Source organism: Nuphar pumila, chromosome 8, assembly GCF_984573655.1.
Source record: "Nuphar pumila chromosome 8, dmNupPumi1.hap1.1, whole genome shotgun sequence".
Taxonomy (NCBI): Eukaryota; Viridiplantae; Streptophyta; class Magnoliopsida; order Nymphaeales; family Nymphaeaceae; genus Nuphar; species Nuphar pumila.
The window spans coordinates 7,575,316-7,592,933 of NC_143256.1; the positions used below are offsets into that span (position 1 = coordinate 7,575,316).

Below are 17,618 nucleotides of genomic sequence, written 5' to 3' on the forward strand. Positions count from 1 at the left end.
TAATTGAAAGATAGGTCATGTTCTAATGGAGGCCAAGGCTATTAAAGTTCTAACAGTGGTCATATGGGCCACAGGAGCAAACGTTTCTTCATAATCGATGTCATACTCTTGGGCATATCCTTTTGCTACTAAACGGGCCTTATATCTTTCCAGGGTCCCATCACTTTTGGTTTTGACTTTGTATACCCACCTACAACCTATAGGTTTCTTACCCGGAGGAATATCTTGTATCGTCCAAGTATTGGCCTTGTCTAGTGCATCCAATTCTATTTTCATGGCTTCTATCCATTCTATATGATTTTTTGCTTGAGAATAGGATGATGGTTCAACATATGATTGTATTAATGTAATGGCAGCCCTATACGTGGGTGAAAAAGATTCATAAGACACAAATTTTTCTGGAGGTTTAGAGATTCTAGACGTTCTTCTAGGTGGGACTTCAGAGTATTTTTGTAATGCACATGGAAGATTTTGCTCTCTACGTCTTGAATATTGTAGACTAACATCCCTATGGATTTGCTCTTCATTATCATCATTTTCAACAACAATAGGACTTTGATCATTGTCAAGGTCACATCCAACATCACATTCATTGGATTTTGAAGTTGGATCAATTAAAAACGAATATTCAGTGACATCCTTGGATTTTTCAAATTCAAAGAAGCTTTCTTTTTCCAAAAAAGATACATTTCTTGACACATATAATTTGTCATTTTGAAAATCGAAACACCTATAGCCTTTTTTATTATTAGCATATCCTAAAAAGGCACATGGGATTGCACGAGGAGAGAGTTTGTCATTTCTGTTAGTGAAAACAAAACATTTGCATCCAAAGACTCTTAATCTAGAATAATCTGGAGTTAAATTAACAAGCTTTTCTATTGGAGTTGTATTCTTTAATGAGGAAGATGGCATCCTATTAATGCATCCTATTAATGAGGTAGGTGGCAGTTAGGACCGCTTCAGCCCAAAAACTTTTTGGAACTTGATTTGCAATTAGCAATGTCCTAGTAGTTTCCATAGTGTGTCGATGTTTGCGTTCGGCTAGGCCATTATGTTGTGGAGTGTGTGAACATGATCTTTGATGTGTAATACCATGTAAATTGAGATAGTCTTTGAATTTGTTGGACATAAATTCTCCCCCTGAATCAGTGCGAAAAACAGACCTATCATTTTAAAACTTATTTTTAACCATTTTATGAAATATTTGGAAGTTAGCAAAGACATCAGATTTATGTTTAAGAAAATAAATCCAAGTATGTCTAGAAAAGTCATCAACAAAAATGACATAATATATATAACCACCTTTGGAAATAACTGGTGCGGGGCCCCAAACATCCGAATGTATTAACTCAAGTGGTCGTGAGGAAACAAAAGTTCTACTAAGAAATGGTAACCTTTTCATTTTGCCAAGAATGCAGTCTTTACAAGAAAAATTTTCAGAATTATAAAATTTTTCCAAACTTGGAAAATATTGAATTTTAGACATATGAGGATGGCCAAGCCTTTTGTGCCATAAATCTAATTCTAATTTCTGAATATTATAACAAAATGCATTCTTGAGTAATTCCAAAAAGTCCATGTAATAAAGTCCTTCTTCTCTATGGCCTTCCCCAATCAGCTTCCCTGACTGGCGATCCTGTACCCAACAACCATGAGAAGAGAAGGAGATATTACATCCATAATCAGATATTTGCTAGACAGATAAGAGATTCAAATTAAGTTTAGGGATATATCTAACTTCTGGGATAAAAAATCTTTTGGATTTTTGAAGATTTTCAAAACATCATATTCCTTTTACTTCAAGAGATGTGCTATCGGCTGTAAAAACCTTTGACACACTTGAGTTATTTTTAAGACATTCGGATAGACTATTAACATTTGGGGTCATATGAAAAGAAGCACCAGAATCTAAAAGCCAAGGAAAGTTACATGGACCGGAGAAAGATGCAACTGCCGCTCCAGTTGAGGCTTCGGTTGAGGAGGATACCCCTTTGAGAAGAGGTTGAAGGATCTCCATCAGTTGAGCCATAGACACAGGTGCATCTTGATCTTTTGACTCAAATTCAACAGATGCAACTCTTTTTTCTTCTCTTCTTTTTAACTTTGGACATTGAGGCCTATAGTGCCCCGGTTCATGACAATGATGACAAATAACTTTTCTTTTATCAAAGTCGCTGTTTTGCCTTCCAAAATGAGGCGGCTTATAAGTACGAGTATGATTCCCCGGTCTAGATACAGCTAAAACGGAGTCATCATCAACTTTTGGAGTACTTTTTCTAAGTCTATTTTCCTCCATAGTGAGCTCTTCTATAGTATCAACAATAGAAGGAATTTTTCCACGATGTAAAAGGGCCGATTTGGTGGATTCAAACTCCGGCCTTAGACCATTCACAAATTGATAGAAATGTTCCATATCGAGTTGCTTTTGGCGAAGCTCGATGTCTTCGGCACAATGCCATTTGGGCTCAAGAAGAGCCAACTCTTCCCAAAGTTCGGACAACTCATTATAATATTCTCGAATAGTTTTATCTTTTTGAGTCATTGTCCGAACTTTATCTTATAAATTGCATACATGTGCAATATCTTTAAGGGAATACATGTTTTTGAGGTATTCCCAAGCCTTATCGGCATGCTCAAACTTAGCTAGACTAGAGCATTTTTTAATGTCTATGCTATTGATGAGCCATGACATAATTTTTGCATGCCCTATCCTCCATTCTTTCCATTTCTTTTCATAAGTGGCTAACGCCTTACTCTTCTCTTCTTCCGTTAGAGAAACCTCTTTATCACCCTCTTTCTTGGTAAGAGATAGTTTAGGTTCCAAATCGGAACCATCCACTATACCCCATAAACCTTTTCCCCAAATGTGGTGCTTCATAATCGAAGCCCACATTACATAGTTAGTATCATTTAGCTTCATAGGAATGATGGTGATCTTATCATTGTCATCCATCTTTTACAAGGGTAAGAGAGAAATAAATAGGAGGAGAGAGAGAGAAAAATAAAAAGAAAAGAAAAAGGGTAGACAAAGGAACAAGAGAGGATACAAAACCAAAATTTTTTGTAGCACAAGTTCGCCTTTCTTCAAACAAATCTTCTTGAGCCAAGAACAAGGTGATGAAACACCTTTTGTAAATGTGGCACGGAAATCGAGGCGGAAGCACTTCAAGATCTAAGGATTTCGTAGCTCTGATACCATGTAATGAAATGGTGGTCTTTAACAAATGCACAAATAACTCACAAACAAGTGTCTATTGGAGACACTACAAGCATGACCCTTGAAAGGGTATAAAAGGAAGAACACTTGAAAAATAAATAATACTTTATTCATGAACAAAATGCTTAAGAAGCATGGTTATTTACATTGAAGGGGTTCACCCCTATATATACAAAAAAGTGGAAGAGAGAGGAGAGCTCATTTTGAGCTCTCCAAAAGAGACGTTGGATTTCAACGTCTCTTAATATAGCTGTTGGACTACAGTCCAACAGCATTTATTATTATAGTTGTTGGACTATAGTCCAACAACATTTATTATAGCGGTTGGACTACAGTCCAACAGCTATTTGCATAGTCAAGTTCCAACAGGAACTTGACTGGATCAAATATCTAGTTTCTATTGAACTAGATGCTAAAAAAGAAAATAAAGAAAAATAATAAAAGAAAATAATAAAAGAAAATATAATAATATTAAATATATATATATATATATATTACAGTTTACATTTTAACAGGCAGCTGGCAGCTGGCAGCCCAGCGGAGTACTCGACTGGGCATGTCGGGCCTTGTCAGGCCCAGTTGGCTGGACTGGTGCAGGCCTGGCAGCCCCCTGCCAGGTCTGCCCAGGTCAGACCCAGCCGACTGAGCTCGGCTGGGCCTGAGCCGAACACCAGCCGACTGGGTCGGCGGGGTGCAGTTGATGTCTTCTTCAAAAAAAAAGAAATTATAATATCATATGTATATTCAGATTCATTTTGTGTTTCATTTAAGTGGGGTTTTCATGCATGTTATGTTTGTCCGACAAAGATCCAGATCTCCAACATGATTGCATGTTCGGTTTATGCATGAGTGAGGTTCAGATGGATATATGTAAATTTTCAGTTTGTGCTCATGTGATATGCTTATTTGAATTTGAAAAAAACATATTCAGTTTGGCATGAATATTTTCATATTCTTGCTCATGAAAATAGTCTTGTTATTTGTTTATAGTATTAATGCATAGTTGCTTTTCATTTTCATGTAAATGATTGCATGAGTGTTCACATTTTGATTAAAATGATTCATGAATGGAAGCATGCATTTGACATGAACATGTGAATTGAATGAAAGCATGCATTTAACATGAAGGTGTGAACCCATGCACGTGCATATGAATATTGTTGTTTCATGCACATATCTATATTGGCATAAATGAATATGCATTGAGAAGCATTTGAAAGAAATGCATAGTTGTAACCATCAAAATGAAGATTGATGATGGAGAACCACTTGAAAATCCAACACCTTACAGACAACTTGTTGGGGCAGTCTTACCTCTGTATTACCAGACCTGACATTGCACATGTCGTCCACACAGCGAGTCAATTTCAGCATGCTCCTACCACTGTTCATATGAGAGATGTGTTACGCATTATTCGATATATCAAAACTTTAGTTTTTCGAGGACTTTTTTTATTTGCTTCTTCCTCCTTTGATTTAACTACTTATACCGATGCAAATTGGGGAGGTGATCCTAATGATCGACACTCAACTACTGGATTTTGTGTGTTTTTAGGTAAGAAGTAACAAAAAGTCTCTCTCTCAACAACTAAAGCCGAATACAAAGCGATGGCTACAACCACTATGGAAGTGGTCTGTCTAAAGCGTCTGCTTCATGACATGGGTATTGAAAGTACAGGAGCATCAAGACTATGTTGTGATAACAAAAGTTCTATTTATATTGCCAGCAACCGGACATTTCACGAATGCATCAAGCATATCGAAATGAATTGTCACTACGTACGAGAAGAGTTCCTACATGGCACTATTGATCTACCATATGTTACCTCAGAATATCAACTGGCAGATTTCTTTACCAAACCTCTTGCTGCTCCTCGATTTCACTTTCTCTTGGGCAAACTTTCGGTTATTCAACCGTAAGTTTGAGGGGGAGTGTTAAAATGTAATAAACATTTATAATATATTTAGTTAGTTATTGTAGCTGCATAGTCTAGTTAGTTTGTAATTAGGATTAGGTTGTCTTTTTAACTTTTTGGACTTTAGTGCTTTTTGACCAAGTCAAAAAGCACTTGTATCATTAGAGTCGTTGGACCCCCAACGGCTCTATTAAGAGCGGTTGGGGGTCCATAGAGCCGTTGGGGGGTCCAACGACTCCCTCTTGGCTCCCTATTGTGAGCATTATAAATATAGGGTAAAACCCCTTTGTATAATATACTTTTTGTGTGGGCTTTATAGTTTATCCCACTTTAACGAGAAATATTTTTCACTCTTTTGTGTGTGCACTCTTTTGAGTATTTCGGTTTTTGTAAGTGTGTTGTATGAACCATTGTGTTCATTGTGAAAGATTGTTTGTGAGCTTCTTTTTGAAGTTCCGTTTGTGAGCTTCCTCTTATTACAGATTCCAAATGGGAAGTACAAAGAACTTTCCTATGCCACTAAATTATATGCTGAACAATCCTCTCCAGTTCAGCAATAATATACAGTCATACAGAATATAACTTGTAAAGAGCATGGATACAACTTACCGAATAATTTGGTTTCAATGCATGGGCAGCAGCAATATAGATAGCAGACTGGCTATACAACTCATCAGGTGTAATTTCTTTTGCATTAACCTGGCGTCCAGTTCTTAATGTGTCTTCTGCTAAACCATACTACACAAAAACTCAAGTTCAGTGGCATGCTAAAATTAACAACTCACCTTCATAGTACTAAACATGATAGAATGCATATAAATTTCAAAAACCATATCTCTAATGATGACAAAAATCAGCTTTATAATTTAAAACTAATAGATAACTGAATCAAGAAACGAACCAGAACTGTGCCCAGATTGTAAATTGCTCGATGGAAGTCAAATTGTAACCTGATTGCTGCACGGAACTACCAAGGTAATAGTAAATTAATAGATAAACAAGGCAGAGAATATAACTTCACAATTTTCTTGATTAATTACACAAGTTTACTATAAATCCTGCACCTTGCTGATTGCAGTTCTTACTATGGTCTGCTTTTCCTTAAGAGGAACAATAGCACTTAATTCCTGAATGTGACATCAAAACCAGACCAATCAAAAATATGCAGATAATGACGGGAAAAGTGACAAGGAAACCAAACATACAAAAGGAGAAGTGTGGATAGAATTAGGTAAAGGAAAAAGAAAAAACAAAAGATTTTTGAAATCATGTACTGCATTACAAAAGAACAACATAAACCACATAAAAACTGCATGGTAAATACCTGTAGAGCAAGCCCCCAATTGTTGAGTGCCTATAACAAACAAGATCAAGTAAAAAGTAAGATAAATGAATCAAAATTGGTTCAAGGTAAACTGTACATAGAAAACATGCATGCATGCACACAAACAGGGGCATAGCATTTTTTTATGGAATCTAACCACGATACCTTCCTGTGACTTTTGGTTAGCATAGGTCCAATTGTCAACGTTAGAACCAACTTCAGGGATATGTTTGGCATAGCCAACTTGCTATTCCTATACACCAAGTATAATATGACAATTGGACCAATTATTTGGTCACGAAAATCTTTGTTTGTTTGGTATAGACCAACTTTGTGAAAAGTGTTGAGGCGTAGCGAGGCGTAAAGCGTAAACCTCAAAAAAAAAATTGAAGACTTAAAAAAAACTATAAAAAAATATCTAAAAATACAAATAAATAAATAAAATGCTTTATTGATGAAGCAACAAGCAATAAAAAATAGAAAATCTAAAAGAAATACTAAAAAATATGAGATTAACACGTAAAATTAACTGAGAAACTGATCGTAAAGCGTAAGCCTCAAAAAAAAATTGAAAACTTAAAAAAACTATAAAAAATATCTAAAATACAAATAAATAAAAAAAATGCTTTATTGATGAAGCAACAAGCAATAAGAAATAGAAAATCTAAAATAAAATACTAAAAAATCTAAAATAAATACTAAAACATATGAGAGATTAGCATGAAACTGATTATATAACTTAGAAAAAAAAACTAAGGATTAAACTATAAAAAAATATCTAAAAATACAAATAAATAAAATACTTTATTGATGAAGCAACAAGAAATAAGAAATAGAAAATTTAAAATAAATACTAAAAAATGCTTTATTGATGAAGCACGCCTTAGGCCGGCGCCTTGAGGGGCAGAGGGCCTCGCCTCAAGGCAAGGTGTGCCTTTTGCACCTCAAGGCGTGCTTTTAACAACATTGGTATAGACCATTAATTTTTCACTCTCATCTAATACTAATCCAAGACCAATGAAAAAAAAGAATATCAACCAGCATTTGATCATTTTTTCTAGAAATAACATATCCACAATAACTCAAGATGCATCGAAAAACAAATGAATAGATTTTATAGCCTTCTTTCTAGATTGTTTTGTAAATGCCATCTTTTTGGCATTCACAAGAGTCAAACTTCAAATTATGTTCTTCAGCCTTCAGAACATTATTTTATTAATGCATATATAAGTCCAACTTAACATGCAACATTACTACACAATATAACAAAGACGTGTTAATTTTGGCAGAGTTTTAGCTTGTATATGATGTAGAGAAGAAAAGAGAGTACGGAGAAACACTATGGGACGTTGCTCTATTCATAAACAAGAGGGTGTGTATTTATAGAATAAAATATAGAGTTACAATAGGACTGTTGTACAACAGTTTGTGTTTAAGTAAAACTGGTCCAGCACAATGACCAAAATACCACCCACCTAGAGTCCTAATTATAATAGAGCTGGTATAACCAGTGTCCTAGTTATAATAGGACTGGTATGACCAAAATATGACCAGAATACCCTCTCTATCCTCTTTAAGTCTCCTTAACACTCCCCCTCAAATTGTGCAAGGGTCAAGACCATGGACAGTTTGTTTTCAAGTATCCAATGACGAAGAGAGGGTAATGGTTTGGTGAAGAGATCAGCCACTTGATGTTCTCCAAAAATAAAATGTGGTTGTACTTCCTTATCCTCCACTTGTTCGCGAACAAAATGTTGATCCAATTCAACATGCTTTATCTTCCCATGTTGAACAGGATTAGTTGCAACCGCCACTGTATTTAGATTGTCACAATATATGAGAGATTTATATATCTACTGCCTCAAGGCCGAGAGAAGGTGATGAATCCATAAAATTTCAGCCGTGGCAGCAACCATTGCTCTTTATTCAGCTTCCGTGGTTGATATGGCTACCGTTATTTGTCTCTTGCTAGACCATGCATCAAAATGCCTTCCCAAAAATACTTCATAACCTGTAACTGACCTTCTTGTGGGGGTATCACCTGCCCAATATGTGTCTGAATATGCAATCACCACAAGGTTCATCAAATATAAATGATTTGTCGATTTGGAGTATACAAGAATATCAGTAATCGTACCTTTGATGTATCTAAAAATTCTTTTCACAACATCCATATGACTTCATCTAGGACCATGTATGAACTGTGCTACCAGGTTAACGACATAGGAGAAATCTGGTCTTATAAAGGTGAGGTATTGAAGTGACCATACTATGCTTCTGAATCTTTCTGGGGAGTCCAACAAGTCATCATTCTCACTATCTCCATGCAGTTTTGTATTTAATGCCATTGGCGTTTTAGCAGGCTTACATTTTGCTATACCACTGTATTGTAAGAGATCCTAAGCATATTTGCTTTGTGAAAGAGCCAAAGATTTAGGTGTTCTATCCCTCTGTACACAAAGATCCTTCATGTAAAACTTGTGATGTAGAAACTCCTTCAGGTTGTGGATGCGTGACTGACTGCTCCCTTTTATGATTATGTTGTCAACATAAACAAGAATCAATGTCATATCATGATCATCAATGTGGGTGAATAAAGAGCTATGTCACACGGATTCTTCTAACAGGGCACCGCACCCGCGTCGCACCTGCACCCAGGCGGGTGCGACACTTGGACACAACTTCCTATCCAGCAATAAGTGACTTGGTTCCTTCATCCTGATCAATATCCAAGTTTTGCTGCATGCTGAACTCATGATCCTGATCATCATTTCAACTAAACTGCACATCATTAGTTGTTGGTTAAGTCTCCAACTAGTTGTTGACTGACCGTACCTGATTTGAAGGTGGGCCATATGGTTGATATAGGCTAGATGATGTTGGAACTGCCATAGGCCAAAATTTTATCAAGGATTTAAACTAATCTGAATTATGTTCCTTAGCAGAAACCACACACTCATTTTCGTTGAACATAACATGTCTGGAAATAACGAGACGATCAGTCTCCAAATTATAACAGTTGTAACCTTTAACCTCATCGTCATATCCAACAAATTGGCAAATTTGAGCTTTTGAGACAAACTTGTTCCGAAGGGAGTCATCAACATGAACATAACACTTGCAACCAAAGGCACGAAGTATAGAGTAATTAGGGTGTTTTTCAAATAATCTGAAGAAAGGTGTGTCACTGTTTAATTCATCCAAAGGCATCCGATTAATAAGAAACGGCGGTGTGGAAGGCTTTTGTCCACAAGTCTGCTCTCAATTTAGAATCTAAGTCATCACAGGGATTCAGCCAATCGGGTGCCGCACCCGCGTCGACGCGACGTGACGTGGGTGGGGTGCGGCACCCGGTGCGGTCAACGCACCCAGGGTCATTTTTGTCCAAATTTAAGACTAAAAAAAAATGCCCGATGTTTTATTGCTTGAGAGGAGGAGGATTAGGGCAAAATACTTTTGCCTTAATCCTCCTCCCCAGCCTCCCTCCTGAAGTCGACGCCAACGCCGACAGTCTATGACTCCTTCCTGCCGCTCCTCCTCACTTATCAGGTACGTCTCTCTCTCCCACTCTCACTCGCTCTCTCTCTCAGTCTCACGAGCTCTCCATCACTCTCAGTCTCTCTTCTCTCACTCTAAGTTGGTCTCTCTCTCACTCTTAGTCTCTCTTCTCTCACTCTCAATCACTTAGAATGCGCCTCTAATAAGTTCCCTCACAACCATGATGTCAACTCCTTCTGCTATCTCTCTCTTCAATGTGGAAGAGTCGGCTAGCTGAAAAAGCAAAAGAAAAAAAAATAAAAACATTAAGCAGCATTCATGAAAGAGATCCAAACGTATCTCATATCTATATCTTACCAACCTAGAGAAGCTAACATATCAAAGTCATCAATTATCAATAATAAAAAAGCTTTGTTGAATCAGATAATAAAACAATTAATTTGATTTTATCTGAAACAGATAATAGATATTACAGAATTTTCATTTTTATGCAAATCGAGCCTGAATCAAGTTTTCCTTTGACTAGAAAGAGAGAAATAGTTTATTGGGCTTCAACATATATCAGGAGTTGAAATTACCATAAGATTTTCAAACACTGTGACTCAAGCATGCTGATGTGGCTCAAAACAGGATCTGTAATTATGCCACCATCACTCTCTAATGGAAGGAGACTATGAGGTCAAAAGAATGATACAATATCAGAGTCTATCCATGTTACTCAATGAAGATATTATATAAAGGCTCTTGGATATATAAATATACATATAAAACATGTATATGCAGTAAAAAGCCAAGGGTGCCATGATATAAGGATACACTCATGAATGACAAACCACCCCATCCCCTTTCGAAAAACCCAGTCTAAGAAGTGGTAGTTAACCTAATATGATTTGTGAGATATTAGGGTGTTTTTTTCTTCAAATTTCTCTTGTTCGATCATACTATGAAAATATTTTAAAGATGCATGCCTTTTAATGAGGATATATGATTTTTGTTGAGACACGTATCTGAAATTTTGTTCGTCTATTCTGTCATCTGAATGCAATATCGAAAGATTGTTTATTGTGAATATGCTTAAAAGATACTGCAATAGTACAGGTTTCATTCAATGTTTTTATATTATTGTTGCAGTCTTGAATGTGCATTAAAAATAAAAAATGAATGTGAATTTGTCCACTTGATTCATATTTTTTGATATTAGAATGGGTTTTGACTGTTTTTTTTGTGTTTTCAGGACAAAAATTATGGATAAAGGGAAAGGACTTGTGTCATCCTCATCCCCACGTGAGTTTTGCTGGTAGTTATAGTGTGAGTGATGATGTGGGGCCACTATGGGTACATGTAGATAAGCTTGCAAAAACTGGAGGTGGTGGAAACAAGAGATTTTGATGCAAGCTCTGCGAAAGAGATTTTGTTGGGTCTTACACAAAAGTTAAGGCTCATTTGTTGAAGATACCAGGACATGGCATTTCAGGATGCAAAAAAGTTGATGAGGCAATGCGAAGACAATACAAGAAAATACAAGAAGAATATGAAAAGAGAAAGACAATGAGTGATTCTTGTGCAATTAGTGTGTCATTTGGAAGCCACCAAGAATATGCTAAAAAAAAAATTGAGTTTGGAGAGTGAGTACCCTCATATTTTTTGGACTCCCTGTGTAGCACACAACTTAAATCTGACCCTCAAGAGCATCTGCAACCCCAAAGAAGAAGAAAATTCACCAGCATATATTTTATGTTCATGGATTGAAGATTTAGAAAGAAATGTCAAAAGCATTAGGAATTTTGTTGTTAACCACCATCATGCTAATGTTATATTTAATAGGCATTCTGACCTAAAATTGTTGAAGGTCGCTGAAACACATTTTGCGTCCATCATTGTGATGATAAAGAAGATTAAAAAGTGAAGAATGTTTTGTTTAGCATGGTGACTGATGAGAATTGGACATTCTATCATGTTGATGATGACGTCAAGGCTCAAGAAATTAAGAAATTCATTGTTGATGATGAGTTTTGGGACAGATTGGTATACTTCATTCAATTTACGCAACCTATTTGGGAAATGTTGAGAGAAGTTGATAAGGATGAGCCCATGCTTCATAAAGTTTATGAAATGTGAGATAATATAAATAAAAAAATACAAGTAGTTTTCAAGCATGAAGAAAAAAATCCTGCATTGGATGATTCCGAATTTTTTAACCATATTCATTCAATTTTAGTCAGAAGATGGGATAAGAGCAACACTTCTTTGCATTGCATGGCACATTCTCTTAATCCAAAATATTATTAAAAGAAATGGCAGGAAGGTGGTATTGGTCGTGTCCCTCCAAATTCAGACCCAGAGCTATCAAGACATAGAAATATGTGTATGACAAGACTTTTTTCAGAAGCACATATTTTAAATCAAGTCACAAGAGTTTGAAAATTTTACATCTTCAAGATTATATGGACAAGCATTACTCGCGAGAGAGGAGGATAATATAGATACTATCACATGGTGGTCAACATTTGGATCAGAAATACCTCTTCTTCAACATCTTGCATTAAGATTGCTATCTCAGTCTGTGTGAAGAAGACGTTAATGATATGATATCTTGCATTAACGATTTAAACATAAACACTAATGTCAATGTAAACATTAATAGTATTTTCCATTGACTTTGTAATGAATGATGATGTATGATTGCTTTTAGGACTGATACAATCAAGCATTGGCATCCATTAAAACATAAGAGAGGAACAAGAAGAAGTAGAGAAGGCTTAGAAATTTCATTTGTTCTGAATTACAAAATACAACACTTATGGGGAGAGCCCTTAGGGCTACACTAGACGACAAAAGTTATTAACTATAATCCCTATTGCTAAGTTACAAATGTACCCCTCTATAATAAACATATATACAAAGACAAAAGAGGGTAGCAATATTACATTTCTCAACACTCCCCCTCAAACTTGAGATGATGAGAATAGAATCATTCCAAGTTTGAAAAAAAATGGTTGGAATGTCCTTCAAGGCAAGCTTTTAGTAAAACAATATGCTATCTGACTAGTTGACCCAATATATGACAACGATATAATTCCTTCCAAGTAATCTCTATGAGTGAAATAACAATCTATCTCAATGTGCTTAGTCCTCTCATGAAACTCCAAATTTTTGGCTATATAAATAGCACTTTGATTGTCACAATACAAGGTAGTAGCCTTCTCTACAGTAACTCCTACATCATGCAATAATCATCTTAACCATGTAATCTCTTTTGTAACTCTTGCGCACAATATGCACAACAAAGGTGATGTTCGGCCCAGAAATGGTCAAGTAAATCAAACTTCCTACCAACTATTAAGATATTGCACTTGATATATATTTGTATATGTATGTGTTGTTATCATATATATATATATATATGTATATAGTATGCATATACATTATATGGGTCGTGAAAGAAGAGAAACAAACTCACCAGCAAGCGTGTAGAGAATTTAGTATATGTTCATTCAAATCTTCAACTACTTTTGTAAACCAATGATGAATACATGTACTAATTTGCTCTCTTAGTTATTTGATTATTTCTTAGTTTTTCATTTAAATATACTTGTATTGTATTTAACATTTTCAAATTGGGTTTGTAATGCAGACAAGGAACATCCAAATTTTTGGATGTAAACCCAGAAAAGTGTGACTCAGAGGGAAAGCATGATTTCAACATGACAAACATGAATTTATCTGAGCCCAATCTTCATTCTTATGATGAATTTGATGATAAAGCAGAAAATTATTAAGATCCATTACTTCATCGTCATATACATTGTAAGATATACTTTTGATATGTAATTTAGTTCTTTTCTGCTTTACTTATTTGATTGATATTTAGGTTGATTTAATTGTGATGTTAGTTTTTGTAATGTATAATAGAATTGTAGATTGTTAATTTGATATATTGCATGCATGATGAATGATATTATGACAATGTTAACTGTTAAAACTTTAAAATTATATATATATATATATATATAATATATATAATATATATATATAATATATATATATATATATATAATTTTTTACATTTTTGCCCTGCTGCACCCCCACACCCAAGGTTTTTTAAAGTGCCGCATCCTCGCACCCGCACCCATGTGACATAGATTAGAATCATTCATCATGGTGAGAGCCATTTCTGTCACATGATGTTTCCTTGTAGTGGTTCCATTTTGAGCTGCAGTTCTTGGGCAGGACATTTAATGCACAATGCCATTATCGTAGATATATTTAATGAAATAATTTGAGGTGAATTCATCTCCCCCAACACTATGAAAGGCAAGAATCTTTCTAGAAAATTAAGTTTCAACATAGGCTTTGAATTGTTTAAAAGTAAGGAAAACTTGATCCTTGACTTGAAAAAGAAGATGCCAGTGTACCTACTGCAATTGTCGACAAAGATAATATAGTATTTGGATTTAGAATGAGACATAATAGGTGTTGGTCCCCAAACATGAGAATGGATAAGCTTAAATAGAAATGAAGTCCTTTTATTAGAATATCAACATAGTAATTCATGACTCTTACAAACGTGACAACTATTACAAGAAATGAAAGACCCTTTGACTTTGTCTCTCAATAGAATGGGATTCTTATTACACAAAAAACTCAAGAAACCATAATGACAATAACCCAACCTACAATGCCATAACTCAACATCATTAATAGAATGAGATACTCTAGACAAAAGCAATAAACAACCAGGAGGAGGTAACACAAGACAATCCGATGATGTAGGAACTCATTCACTACATAAAGGATACCACATTGCTTCCCTTCAACGAGCATCTATTTTGTATGAATATCCTTCACTGAAACATAAGACGAAGAGAAGAAAACATGAGAATTCATTTGATCAAACAATTGAAAGACAAAAATAAGATTACGTTTAATACTAGGAAAAAGAAGAGTGTTTGGACAAGTAAAGGGGACCAATATTGGTAGGTACCAAGACACTGTCTATATGAGTGATAAGGTGATATTTACCATCTCCTGTAATATACGACCCAATCCACGATAAGGCATAGCATGTATGAATTTACCTGAATCTCCTATTACATTATGTGCTACCCCACAATCAAGATACCAAGTATTCTGAGAGGAGGAAGAGACAGGTTGCCCTTTAACACTGTGTTGCGCTTGCGTACTTGTAGACCATAGATTCACCAACTGGGTTTGTTGCAAGTTCAACCGGCTGAATGTGGTGTTAAGAGTATCATGATCCTGGTATGATGCCACTAACCCAGGATACAAAGGTGGTGCTGGAGAAGGTGATGGGGGCCTTGGACCCCAAAAGAAACACCTGAGAGTGCACGAAAATGTGTTGGAATAGTTACCATTGGTGGGTGATACGTAGGCACATACCTCCAATAACAACCTGAACTAGTGTGCTCATGTTTGCTACATATTTGACACATGATGTTTGGACGTGGTCCACCACTGAGGGTCCGTAGAAGTCTTGCACATCTACCAAAAGAGTTGGATCTACCATGTTCTCTGCTTCTTCCACCACGACTAGATCCAAAATATGAACCAATAAAAAGAACCTCATTAGATGCTTGATCCATAATCTTCTTTCGAGAGGAGTTGCCAAGATCAAACATAGCATCGTGTTCTATGCTATAGAACACAGCTAATCAAAAGGAGGTTGTGGTCTATGTCTTGAGTACATGATAACAAACATATTGAATCTCGACCCCAAACCTCGAAGGGTTTGCATGCATATATCCTCATCCGCAACAGAGGCACCTATCGTTGCAAGCTGGTCAGTGATGGATTTTACTTGGCTCAGATAATCTATCACACAAGAATCTCCTCTAGCAATCCTCCCAAATTCTCCGTTCAGATGATAGAACTTTGGTGTGGAGATTTGCTCAAACCAACGATGCAGAATTTGCCAGAGATCTCGAGCGTTGATATCTGTAGGCATATGAAGTAAAACTTAGAGAGAGAGAGAGAGAGAAATATATGCTACAACAGCTTGGTCATTTTTAGAACAAATGGAGAAATCTGGATTTGGTACAAGTTTATCTATATACTTGCCATCCTTTGATTCAGACTGTAATAAGAACTCCGCAGGCACACGTAGAGTCCTGTTGAGATGCACAATGAAACAATGGCCGCTGATAAAGGGGGGTGATATGTTTCTTCCAAGTGACAAAATTGGAAGAGTCTAACTTGTCAAAAACAAGCTGACTAAGAAAAGAAGAGTCTATGGGAGAGTTGGAACTTAGGGTAGCCATGCGAGAGGGTTATTAGCATTTCGAGAAAGAAGAAAGAGGTAGTAATAAACCAGCACCTGTTTTTTTTTTTGCTGATCGAAAACAGTAGCTGCAAACTATCGAGATTCTGCAGACTCTATGCTGGTAATGTCAGCTAAAACAGAAATATATATATATATTCTTCCACTTTTTTTGTATAAAGAAAGGAAAGAAAGATTCAAGAAAGAAAGAAAGGACTCAAGAGAGGAAACAGTCCAGCAGGTTCAGATCTAGAATAAAGTGGATCCAGATCTGAGTTTTCTTTTGGGATTCATTCCTGTTTTTTTTGGAACAATAGCTAGACCATATATATATATATATATATATATATATATATATATATATATATATATATATATATATATATTTTATATATATATATATATATTTTATATATATATATATATTTGCTAAAAGATAAAGAAGCAGGGCAGTAATGAGAGAAGGTGACGGATCAGATCTGAATCATTTTAGAGTTCTTGAAAATGATAACAGTAAGGAAATAGGAGGAAGATCACCTTACCGGCAGCCTTTGATTTGATGAGGTGCTTATTCTTGCCCCCACTCTGATACCATGTTAATTTTGGCAGAGTTTTATCTTGTATATGACATAGAGAAGAAAAGAGAGAGAAGAAAGAGAGAGAGGATGGAGAAACTCTATGCAACGTTCCTCTATTCATAAACAAGAGGACGTCCCCATGTGTGTATTTATAGAATAAAATATAGTTACAATAGGACTGTTATACAGCAGTCTGTGTTTAAGTATAATTGGTCCAGCACAATGACCAAAATACCATGCCACCGACAGTCCTAATTATAATAGGACTGGTATGACCAGAGTCCTAGTTACAATATGTCTCCTTAACAAGATGAACTATGACAATGGCAGATGGAGGAACTGCACAAGAAAAAATTAGAGGTCAAACCCACAGAACAGTACATCCAGAATGGCAACTGGAATAATTTGCAGTAATCCATAGCTAAAATCCAAAGCAGGAAGTCTTAACATGCAATAACCAAATATCAAAACCAAAAACAGGAAGGCTGCTTCAGTCAGCCAACATACAACAATTTTTTACTCCAATCCCCAAGTGAAAAAAAGAATAAAAATGGGAAAGATATGCCCTGCTCACCTCCCAACTTGTTCATTCAGAATTATCTAAATGATTGTTTGAGATGACTAAACACACTAAAAAGAGAAGGATGCAGGAAGATGAAGATGAATTCAAACATTTATTCACCTTGTTGAAAAATGAAAGTTGGGATTTGACATAAATTGTCACAATAAAAAAGGTTCATAGTTGCTTAAAAGATGCAAACATTAAGTTAGAACAAATGTTTAGAAAAATGGAATGTGAAAAGAA

The 17,618-nt window shown here is 35.7% G+C and overlaps 1 protein-coding gene across 1 annotated transcript in view; it reads right to left on the reverse strand.

Moving 5' to 3' along the window:
* LOC149829540 (protein HLB1-like) overlaps nucleotides 1-17,618 on the reverse strand; it is a 96,515-nt gene that overhangs the window by 63,482 nt on the left and 15,415 nt on the right. The window contains exons 7-10 of the mRNA XM_090015571.1: nucleotides 6,461-6,490; nucleotides 6,201-6,263; nucleotides 6,038-6,103; nucleotides 5,746-5,874 (exon numbers count right to left, since the gene is read on the reverse strand). Coding sequence (XP_089871697.1) covers nucleotides 5,746-5,874; nucleotides 6,038-6,103; nucleotides 6,201-6,263; nucleotides 6,461-6,490 — 288 coding nt within the window. The remainder of the gene's footprint in view (nucleotides 1-5,745; nucleotides 5,875-6,037; nucleotides 6,104-6,200; nucleotides 6,264-6,460; nucleotides 6,491-17,618) is intronic.